This window comes from Corvus kubaryi, unplaced genomic scaffold (genome assembly GCF_017639235.1).
Source record: "Corvus kubaryi isolate FWS band 111438036 unplaced genomic scaffold, C.kubaryi_AGA036_p1.0 71, whole genome shotgun sequence".
Classification (NCBI taxonomy): Eukaryota; Metazoa; Chordata; class Aves; order Passeriformes; family Corvidae; genus Corvus; species Corvus kubaryi.
Genome location: NW_024582059.1, coordinates 4,996,826 through 5,008,825, shown reverse-complemented (window position 1 = coordinate 5,008,825; position 12,000 = coordinate 4,996,826). Strand labels below are relative to the sequence as shown.

General features: G+C 41.8%; 1 protein-coding gene across 1 annotated transcript in view; it reads right to left on the bottom strand.

Moving 5' to 3' along the window:
* Positions 1-9,578, bottom strand: part of UBA6 (ubiquitin like modifier activating enzyme 6) — a 29,731-nt gene extending 20,153 nt beyond the window's left edge. Inside the window, exons 1-9 of the mRNA XM_042049500.1 lie at positions 9,462-9,578; positions 9,030-9,154; positions 6,755-6,817; positions 5,825-5,919; positions 4,958-4,986; positions 4,072-4,166; positions 3,457-3,568; positions 2,249-2,329; positions 1,568-1,690 (exon numbers count right to left, since the gene is read on the bottom strand). Of these exons, the coding sequence (XP_041905434.1) occupies positions 1,568-1,690; positions 2,249-2,329; positions 3,457-3,568; positions 4,072-4,166; positions 4,958-4,986; positions 5,825-5,919; positions 6,755-6,795 (576 nt within the window). The 5' untranslated portion in view covers positions 6,796-6,817; positions 9,030-9,154; positions 9,462-9,578. The remainder of the gene's footprint in view (positions 1-1,567; positions 1,691-2,248; positions 2,330-3,456; positions 3,569-4,071; positions 4,167-4,957; positions 4,987-5,824; positions 5,920-6,754; positions 6,818-9,029; positions 9,155-9,461) is intronic.
* Positions 9,579-12,000: the final 2,422 nt, after the last annotated feature.

Genomic DNA, 12,000 nt, shown 5'->3' with positions numbered 1-12,000 from the left:
TGCATTTGTTAGCTCTCAGCAGTCAAATCCATTGTTATTTCTTAAATAGTAGCAGATTTATTTCCTTTTTCCAAACTAAAAATAGTCTCTATGTGCAAAGAAATTTTCAGAGGCATTAAAAAATAAAGTTGTGTGAATGGTCCTTATCACTCCATGCTTCCTTTCTGTCTGATACCCTTAAAAATTACATCCAAACTCATTATTGAAAGTTAGGAAGGCTTACAAAGCTGGACATCAGCATACAGGCAAGACACAGCTTCAGCAGGTCACAGACAAGCTTACACTTACAGGAATCTCAGACAACATCTCATCCTATTATGGGATTTGCGCCAACCTGCTATGCACACAGAGACCTCGCTGCAGTCTGAACACAGCTCATCAAGACCTTGCGCTGCACCTCAGGCTGTAACATGGTGGGTTTGCAAGCAAGCCTGGCCTATAAAGTCTCCTGCCATCCCTTCCCAAGTCCCCAGTATTAGAAAGATTTCAGTTAAGTAGCACAGAACTTAATTACAGTGGACTACATTCACTGTGACAATGAACAACAGCCAAGGAGTTGATTGGAGAAAAATCTGCTCCGATTTAGGGCCACAGTGCCACCTTGACCCTGTCTACAGGACAAGAACAGCCACTTGATGGCATTGAGTTTTTATTCTCATCAGTTTTACACTTCAGAGTGGAAGCAAGGAACAACTAAACTCAAGTATCAGATTATGAAACACAGGACATATATACAAATATATATTCATTTCTTGACTTGGCAGGTAATCAGCACAAGCCATGAAACTCAGCTATGTACTCCTCATGTAATCAATGAGAACAATCAAGTCATCCATTCCCTTTAAAGGCACCAAAGAACAGGCTACCCAAATCATCATATCATAAACTTTAATCCAGACCAAACCCAACTTGCTGTACAACCCCTCCTAGATCGGTTATTTTTATATCTAGACTGGAGATAGGACAAAAGACTTGCTGCTGGATAAGTGAGCTTACTGTCTGTACTTCCAGAACTCAAAAAAGGACCTAAAGTAATTTCCCTTTATAAAACAGTAACACAAGATTAAATGGACATCCTAACACTCTGCACTGGAAATACTAGCAATAATATCCTCTTCTCATTGCCTCTGCTTCACCTGGTTAAAACAAACCTTTAAATTTCTTTTCAAAATAAGTCCTCAATCCCCTTGATTGTTCCAGTAGTCCGCCTCTAAGTGCTGCAGTTCCTCATAAAAAGGGCTCTTTTCATGCCTATTTTTCATGGTTCCTTAGAAGACTTACCCTATTCCCACACCAAAGTTATGCCAATTTCTTTCTACATCTCTTCATTTCTTTCTCTCTCCCCCTCCAATTAAAAAAAAATCAGTACTTGTGTACATAGTAAGTAACAACCAGGAGGTATCAATAAGAACAAAGTAACCAAAGTAACTTTGCATCTCCTGTACTGCCAATTTTAAATTGCTTAGCAGGCTGCTAAGTGAAGCACTTTGGCACTCTCCTTTTCAAAGAGCCAATAATGAGTACTTTTAAAAACAGTAAAAGCAACACAATGACTTTTATCCCTTACTTGTGTTATATTTGAAATGAAGATCTCCTTTGGCTCCTCTCCTGTTGTATCCAGCACTTCAAATTCATCACCAAAGTCACAAAACAAACGTGAACATACTCCATACACATCTGCGCTGATGAACTACAAGAGAAAGCAAAAATCATGAGTATCCCTAGAACAGCACAAGCCAAAGAAATAATGCCTCACACTGGACCTCACTGAAGGCCAGCAGGTTTAATTCTACAGCGGAAACCTGTCGTGTACTCAGGCCACTGACTACATAGCACAGCATTGATGAAAGACCTTGAACCTGTATGAGCATTTCTGAGCCCATACACAACACAGGAGTAACAGCAATACAGAGTGAAATACTGCCATTTCTACATGTGGTCTCTTACATTCAGCCTCAGCACGTCCTTCGGTCTCAGCACATTCTTTCAGAACCATTTTCAGTTAACAGTGAAAACTCTTTAACACGATTGTTTTTTAATCAAGGACCAAGCTGTGGTTACCCATGCTGATATCCAGATAATACCACTAGCAACACTGTATTCCCAAAACTCCTGCTACTCCATCAACATGCCATCTGCATAGAATTATATACCTCAGAACCAGCTTTCTCCATTTTTGCAAAGAACACCCTGAAGGTCCGGAATGCTCACTGTACAGATTATGCATGTGTTTCATTTTTTCTATTACCTTAATAGGTGGCTGCTGAGCATGACAGAAGTCATTAATCTTCTTCTGCAGCAACAGACTTACTTCAGTCAATATGACACACTGTGAACAAGAACAGAAATACTTCTAAGACACTAAAAGCAATCAATATCTTCAGGCTACGGAAAAACTAGTACTAAGATGTTCCGGTTTGGCCAAATTTAGAAATACATGCTTGCTGACCTATGACATAAGAGTAAGTTACTTAGGTGTCCTGACTCCTATCCTCCACACCTAAGAGAAAGCAGTCTTGTGGAAGTTCTCGTTAAAGCAGACTGGTTACCACTCCATAGGTTCTGGAAACAAGATGAGTAAGAGCAGGAACAGCAAATTCTCAGTTTTTGGTTGCTTTTTTTTTTAACTGTAGCTTTGAAACTCAAAACCCAGTTAGAATATTTACCAAAACAATTATGGATAATATCAGCAAAAATGTAGATTTTGAATTTTAGGATTAAAGCTAGCAAACAAACACAAATGACACTCATCAGTGCACACCAAGAAGTCTGCATAGGCTTCCAGTATTTGTGCTCATAAAACTGCAGACACAGAATTTCTGCATGCATTCTTTTGATGTCTAGGATGGTACTGGGTTCCAAGGCACATGCACTGCATCTCATTCAGCTACACACGGCCTGTTGGAGCTGGGACATTCAGAAACTTGGGTGTGCTTGCATGTAAGCCACACAGTAAAGGCTCCCACTCAGGCTGAGCCACACACACAGGCAGGAGACAGCTGACTGAACAACTGCAAGTGCCCTCACTCCATCATAGAGGCATTTACATTTCATTACATACATACATGAATGATCGAATTATATAGCCTGAGCTTCTGCTGCCTGGAATACAGCACACTGAATATATGTAGAACATCTGTGCTATGTAGCTGCAAAGAAAGGTCACAGTTTCGCCTTCAAAGAAAAAAATTTGTATAGCAACCCCACTTAGCTATTTATTGTCATAGCAAATTCCATAGTAAATGTACTAAGAAAGTGGTGGGAACACAAGACCACTGTTTCAGTCTTGAAAAAAACAAGCACAACACTTCATCAGTCCAAACAGAAGACCAACTGTTTTCTTTACATCATCTCAAAATGTACTTTAAAGTTCTTCATTGTATTTACTTACATTAAAAAATCCAAGCTGTTTGCTCTGAACAAAATACACATACAACTGCTTTAAGAGTGACATACCTGGTAGTGCTTTAGGAAAGACAGATCTGTGGTTTCATCTAGTGGCACAGTTGATGCTGCTACATGGACATATGGATTGAGTTCTGCAATACGATGAAGTGTGGCCTCAGCCCTGAAAGAACAGCAATTTTCAATTTTTTATGTGTCTACAAAATTGTATTTTCAATATAGAATTTTTTACTACACATGCCCTACAAGAGTCCCTCACAATGTCTCCTGGCAACAATCACCAACTCATTTATTCACACTTCAATTCCTAGCAGGTCTGAGGAAAACTGCTGTGTCCAGTATAGTACAGGACCCACGGATGGTCTGCTGTCATGGCTGTTGTCCAGTCTTGTAGAGGTGGCTGAGAAAGCCCAAGGAAGAAATGCACGCTGGCCCCCACTATTAAATTTGCATTACAAGCAGTGACGCTTGTGACTCAGAGCCTCAGTCCCAGTCTAGACTTCCTCTAATATCCACCTGGGCACTGTACTCAAAGTCAGCAACTCCAGACAAAGTGTTTAATAGGTATTTGAGATGTACTGCCAGCTCTTGGACAACAAACTGCTATTCTTGATGCTCAGGAAACTGTCAAGCTCAGTCCTCGCCCACTCCAAAGACTTCACTAACCTGTTCCTTTGACTGGTAACATCATCTTCATGGATGAAGAAGTTGATCCCCAAATCCCATTTCGTGCAGTGCTTGGTGTCATGAACTGTAAGAGCCTAAGAAAGTTTGTCAAAAAGCATTTGCTGGAAGAAATGTACATGGTCACAGCACCCAAAAGCATGGATTAAGCCCCCCACAAAATGCTGGAGGACTAACACTACAGCAGATTTCGTTGCAGCATATATAAGCTCTTCCAACATATTCCCCAAGAGAACTCTTACTGTTTGAGAGACGAAAACACATCTACAACACGCACTTCATTAAGCATTTTCCTCCCAGTCTGCAGTGATAACAGACAGCATTTAAATATCAAGGATGATTTTTGCCAGACTGTGATACAGGGGCAATTGTGATCTGAAAACTAATGGACTCATTTGATTTTTTTCTATTGGAAAGAAGAGTTTTAAAAGGCTTCTTGCTAATAAAATTAACCCTGGCAGCACAAAAGCAGTTGTTGGATTAAAACGCTCAACCATTCTAACATCTACACAAAAGGATTCTAATGGATGACAAAATAGGATAAGGTATTTTGAATAGTTTGGCTTTTGAGTTTGGACCACTCCATTTAGGAGAAGTCACTATGTACAAAAGGCTTCAGTATCTAATCAGCAGCTGGATAAAATATTTTATGAGCTATTTCAGAGTGGAGTGGACATTAATGTGAAATTCTGACTGTACCACTAGAACATCCAGATTTTTGAAAGTTTTCACCCCTAGGTTCTCAAACATTTTGCAACCCTTCTACTGAAAAACAGATTCAGAAACTTTAGATTAATTAGCTAGTAGTGTTGTGCCTTTTTCTCATGCTCACCCAAGAATACCCAACAACAGAACTTCTTTTACATACCTTTACCCCAGCCAGAATGATGTTTTTGGCTGAAAAAACAAAACAAAGCAATAACAGAGAGAGGGACTCTTGCAGGTTACTTGCAAATCTGTAACTGGATAGTTAATCAGGTGGACAATAACAGTATTTCATTGTTAAGAACCTCACAGCTAAAGCATTTTTTCTCTTTTACATTTGGCTCAAGCATTCTACGGCACTCCTGAAAGCAAAATAACATAAGCAAGGTTAAAAAGGCTCTCTACATTTGTCACTTGTCAGCTGTTCATCCCACAATTGTGATTACAGAGATGCTAATGATAATAAACTGCAAAACCCCATGACTGTGTTCTGGCATCTGGTGCAGAGAACCACTAGAGCCAACTGAAGGAGTAATACCCCAGGCACAAACCAGCCAAAACAAGTCTTGCTCATAAAGAGTAAGGGGAATTGTTAAGGAGTCTCTTGTATCAGGGCAGTTATGCATTTTCACCAAATAGTTCTGTTCTCCTACACACCCTCCCATTTCCTACATGGGAATAATCTGGACTATAGCTGTTCCTATATTACGTTCATTGATACTGATGCCTAAAGGACTAACTTGGATTACCTACCCTAAACCTTCACCCAGGACACAAGATTTGGGTAAAGCAATCTGGCCCATAGAAGCACATTTTACAGTAAAATTTGAAATGTTTTTCTAGTAAAATGAGAAGTTAAGTCCAGGATCTTTTCTGCACCTGCAATGTTAGTCGTAAGAATCATGTACACATAAATTCACTCAGGTAGTTTAGACATGCTTATTGTATTTAAATTTAAGGCTTGCAAGTATTCTGGGACAGTATGTTTATACACACTTGTGCCTCCTTAAACAAATGTCGCCTAACTTACCAATCTCCACACCAAGGCCACCTATACCACTCAGGAAGACATGGGACTGAGCCATCTTCTGCATTGCTGTGTCTCCAAGAACATACCTCTGGCGACTACAGCAAAGATAAATTCAGATCAAAACAAGATACAAACAAAGTCAAGAGCATATTAAAGCAAGTCAAGAATTCCCAGTCATTAAAAAATTTTTAAAAAGTTCAAATGTTTATCAGTCAAACAAAATTTGCACGCACAATCCATATAGTGAAATGCATTTAGTACAGACCTTGTCAGTGCCAGGTTTTAGAGAAGATAAATAATTTATAATTTTAAATCAGTGCAAAACTTCTTCAGGATGAACCAGTTTTTGCAATTAACTATTGAAGACACAAGCATGCAAAAGAATTTCTTTGTTATCAGAAATCTTCAAACCATAGGGTGACACAGCTTTTGTAGTCAGATCCTGAAATCTGGAAGAGTCCTAACTTCCAACTATACAACTAAACTTACACCATTCTGAACACCACCTTTTTCACCAAGGAAAAGAATGACTTCCATCAGTTTACTGCCAAAAAGTAAAGTGACACAACACCTGAAGTATCGCACTGATTTAAAAAGAAGCTTTATTTGTTCTGCATACCAGCATTTTCTAAATTATTTTTTGATATACAAAGAAGCTTTTCATCCCACCACACTTTTACAGGGATACCTTTAGTCTTAGCAGACACCCTCTGAACTATTGCCATGCCAAGAAATCTTTTTTTTTTTTTTTGAAATCTACAAAAACCCCTCAAAATCCAACACACTGAAGTCTGGAGGGTAACAGAGCTATTGACGATGAGGACCAAGAAGCAAAGCAAAGGCTGAGGGATGAATGAAATTATGACATTACTGCAGGTAAATATGTTCCTGGAAAGTCAGGAGCAACTCTTAAAAATCAGACAATCTTACCTATACAAAGCATCATCAATTTCCATAGAGTCTGCTGCCATGATTCAATGTGATTTGTTTACACTAAAAGGGTTACAAAAAGAAATGAGCTGGTTAAGTCGGATGCAATTTCACAGCTGGCACCCCCTCCCCACCCCACTCAGCTCTTCATTAAAGGAACTGAAAAGAAGCCTGTGGAACGCCACAGCACCAGGGTAATGAAAACACATACCAGCCAGAAGACAAGCATCCCCAAATCTTCAATAAATGCTTCCAAAATACAAACAGATGTTTATTTCCCTACTGAGGAAATGCAAGACTTACTTCTTGTATTTGCTACAGTTAGATTTACTAAAAGGGCAACTTCATTTTCTATTAATAGCTCCAAGCTGATCAACTTGCATCTACCTGATCAGTGGGGTTTTTTGAAAATAAGATAGAAGATCCTTGAATGGCTAGAAATAGGCATTTATGGTGCATTATTTTGATGTTAATTGAAAATCCTTAGGAAACAAGTTACTGTTTTAGCTAACTGAAGAAACCAACACCCAAAGATCTGGATTAATGCAGCATTTAACTAAGACATGCAGTTAGACAGTTTGATAGGATTGTAAGAAAAAACATAATTTGTACTATTGAGGCCTTCAGCCCTTAACAAGGATGTTTTCATTGTTAAGTTGGTGATAACTAAGCACCAGGATTAGGAACAAGCTGCCCCATGGGTCTTGTTTCTTACTTATGCACACTGGGAACTGGTGCTTCCTGAACCTGGCAGGTGACTGCCACCCAACACAGGATGACCAAAATAGACCCTGTGTGTACTTTTGTAGTAGTGATAGGAACTGATGTTCTGGGTCACATACCTTATTTCAGCTTTCTACAAACTGCCTTGGAAACTACAAATAGCTGACAACCCTCTCTCCTAAAAGATTGAAAAGTAAGGGCCCAGCCATACTAAGGACTTTTTTATTGGAGAGCACAGATATATCCTAAAACAGCTTTCAAACCTGCCCAAACCATAACTCCTATTCACTGTTCAGGTGACTTTGGCAAACATCTTAGCATTTCTGAGGGATGGCACCTGCATGTTGTCTGTCACAACATGGAGACTGCAACATTCTGACCCAAAATTTGTCCTTTTGGTTCTTAGATAGCGCTGAAATAGCACGGCAAGGGACAGAGTTACTACTGGACGCAGGCCACAAATCACATCCACAAAGCTCTTCCACAGTGTGGATACTAACTCAGACACTTCAGCTAACACTCAAGGCAGTCAGCATGGGGCAGCTCCATCAAACTCTACACACCACCAGCCACTTCAGCGCAGCTCCTGTGCCCCTGACACCACAAGGGCTGAAGACAGGCAATGACCATTCTACTAGACCCAGATCTCAAGCCAGAGTGCAACACACCACATCTTACAGTCACAGGCTCCAGTCCCTGCTTAAAGGCCTTCATTTCAACCACTGCCTAAGGCACAAGATTGGAAATCCCCCTCAAAGCAAGCCAGCATCATCTCATAACAGTCCAGAGCTGTTCTGCTCCTCCCCAGACAGCACTGGCACTCTGGGACTACACAACATAAACGGATCGTGGTACGAAGATGAGGAAGGTGATCCACCCCTGGATAAAAGTGCTCAGCTTCCACTGCTGTGGCTGCTGACAGCCATCTCAATCCATCTCAATCTCTATGCCCTCCCAAACAGTCTTTTGTAAACAACTAGGATGTGTAATCAGCTGGCAATAACCTTTGCCACCTGTTTCACACAGACTCATTTGACAGTGGCTCTTCCAATATATTTTTTAATTCCCCCTTCTCCTCCTGCAGTCATAGTTACAGCACTGAGATGCTGCCAGTGCACCCATCAGGTAGAGCAAAATACCTCCTTCCACAAGGAGGATTTAATGACACTATTGTCAAGCAACTGTAGGACAAACTTGGTTAAAGTATTCCTGCATCCAAGTTATTTCTCATTTTAGGTCAACCAGTATTGAATCTGTTTCAAAGAAATGCATGTAAAAAAGTCATTCTAACGTTATGTCCTAGTTCTTACCAGAGGCTCAGCATTTATACACTTGCCTCTTTCCTTTTAAAAGCCAACACTAGCGGTTTTAATGTCAGCCTTGTACTTAACTATTCAAGTAATGTTCTTAATTTTTAAAGCCTCAGCTGCTTGCATGACATAACCCAGGGACAAACCAAGAAGCCACATGTTACCAAGAAGGGCTAAGATGCTCTGAAGAGCAGCAAAGGCACAGGAGCTGTAGCAGTGTGCTGGCTTCACAGTGTTCTTACCTCCAAGTCAGCGCAGACTGAAGCAGTATTAACTACTCGCTGTTCAGCACGCTGAGATGGCACAGAGGCCTGGACTCATCCCACCTACCCAGGGCTTCCAGCGGCTAATCCCAGTCGATGCTCCCCTGTACAGTCGGTGGAGGGAGAGAGAGAGAGAGCTCAAACCCAGTTACTGCCCAACCAGGCTAATGCGAGCCAGGCTAACACCTCGGATCTGCAGCGGGGAACCCCGACAGAGCCCAGGGCTGCCTCGAAACCAGCCCGACCCGGGTCCCAAGCAGAGCCTGGCGGCTGCAGCCCCCACTCGCCGCCGCGGCTCCCGGGGCGCTCCCGCGCCGCTGGGCACCGCCACCCGCCCGGCCGGGCCACCCCGGGCTCGCCGTGCCCCGCCCCCTCCGCGGCCCCGGCCCCGCCGCCGCCCGCTCTCCTCACCCCGCGGCGGCCTTAGCGTGGCGATCCAGGCCCGAGCGCGGCCGGCGGGGGAAAAGGCAGAAAGGGGGTGGGAAGCGGCAGCGCCGGTGCCGCGGCGCTTCCCCGCCTGCGCCGACTTGAGGGGCCGGGCCGGGGCCGCCCTGGGGAGGCGGGTCCGCTGCGAGTCGGCAGCGGAAGCGGCTGCGCAGCCCCTGCCTTGCCGGAGCCGCTTAAGCCATTGAAAAACCCCGCCATTTTCTGCCTGAAAAGTAACACACCGTGATGTTAAAAACAATAAAATAAATGAATCCTCCTTAGGTTCAAGCATGACCAGTTTAGACAATGAAGAGCGCTTCCGGGCCCTGCTCCTGCGATACCTGCCGCCGCATCTCGCAGGAGAGCACCAGCAGGATGCCACCTACCACACAAACATGCAAAATTTCATTCAAATGGTCTAGGGAGCCAACTGCGAAATGCCAGAGATTACCCAAGGCCGTAGAGGAGATTTGGCAAAGAGTCGTCAAAACAAAAGTACAGCCCATGCCGGGGTGGTATATAGGCTTTATTTTCTCTCCCGTTTCCCAAACTCTTGATTAAGATCCCAGCACTGCCCGCCTTCCCATCATCCAGTTTAATCTCCCTTCACGTTGAGCCCTGCCTTCCTTTCTGTTACCCCTGATCATTGGAGTAGGTGAGAGCTTGCTACCATTAGCACATACTGTCTGGAATGGGAGGGATTCAAGCAATGAGAAGTGTCCTTGCATACAGTAAATACAGAATAGTCACCTTGTATTTTAGAATATTTATAGCTTAAGAAAGAAAAGAACAAACAGACCAACCATCTGCATTCTACCGTACACAAAGAAAAAAAAAAGCAAGGTTGTTGTCTATCTTGATTGGGGTTTTAGGCACTTGTAAGGACAATAAGACCCAAGTTTTGTCCTCTTTGTGAGCATCCAGTGCATTATTTTGGCATTTCTCTCTTTAACAAAGTTCTATCAACCCTCAAGATTTACACCTCAGTCCAACAGTGCACACAGCCTTTGTACTTAATTAGTAACAAAGATTAAGAGCAGCTGGACAACACTGTGCTCGTTCAAACTTGGGCTGTGCTTTGGCAGGATGAGGGTGAAGGTTCCTGTCTGCTACACCGCTGTTTTCACACGAAGAAAATTCGAGATGTGGGCAAATTTCAGAGAACCACTAGAGGCCACTAGAAGTCTGGAATGCCGAACTCAGAGACGGGATAAAGGGAGAAAGCCGTTCGGGATGTCGATTGAAACCCTTAGCAGTAAAGGAATTGGATACTAAGGCTAGTATTTGCTTTGTAGCTTTTTCACGTAATACATAAGAATCAGAACATAGAAGAACTACTTTCATTATTTCAATACAGTAATTTCAAAGAGCAGTGCATGTATCTAAGGAATGGAATTAACAGGAGACCGAGTGACAAAGGGTGGGGGGGAAAAACGAAGGAGAGTTTAAAGACAGAAAAAATGTCAGCTTCAGTTTTGTCACTTGCATAATTTTTAGTCTTGTCAGTGATTTTTACCTTTATGTTTGTGGTTTCTTTCCTTAAAAATAAACCTTTTTTCTTTCTTTCTTTCTTTCTTTTTTTTTTTAAGGTTAGCCTAACCATTCTTATTTTTAAAAACTTACCCATCAAATGTGTTATGAATAATAATAATAATTTTAAAAATCTGCTACCTACCATCTTTGTGTCCAGGTCATTACATTTTTCAAGAACCAGTCCACTTTGATACAGTCATCTCCCATGAAACAGATTTTGCATAGTCACAGCAAATACTGACAAGCCTTTTGCCTAAGTAGAGAAACAGCAACATCCAGTTAATTCTGGTGTAACCCTTTAACAGTAAGCAGGCAAACACTAACCATCAGTGAAACAATGAATATGGGCCTTCTAAGATAAAATGCCACAAAGAAATGGACAGATTCTGTTTGCCCCAGAAGCCAAAGAAATGGGTTCCCAAATGCATCAGTTAGTAGGTGCATTCAGGAACTCTCTAGGCTGATGGTACCAAATCAAAACAGGTACAGGTTTTCCCCTAACTTTCTAAGACTGCAAAATTTGAAATACCTGAAGTCATTTGACTTTTCTTTTTCCCCATAGCCTTCTTCTTAAAAACTACATATGACATTAAAATCTTAGTATATTTGGATAAATAAATTACTTTTATAGGAAATCCCAGCTCCCTAGTTGCATCATGTTATAGTCAGCTATAGCTTTTGAGGTAGCAAGCAGAGCTGTCAGTTTACAGACTTGCTGAAACAATGACTGGGATGAGGCTGTGGCCAGGAGAACATCACCACCTCCAGACTTGAGCCTGTTCATGTCCCAGATCTCCATAATTTCACTTTATGTGCACCTCTGTAGATTCATTCTCCATCCAGGTATTGAATATATCTTTAGATATATTCAATATAGATATATTAGAGCCAGTATTTTCATAAGAAGCTGAAGCAGAATAGCTGTAAATCTCCTTTCCTTCTGCTGGGAAAATCCAAGCCACTTGAGTTTTTTTCAGTCTGTTAATTTCCT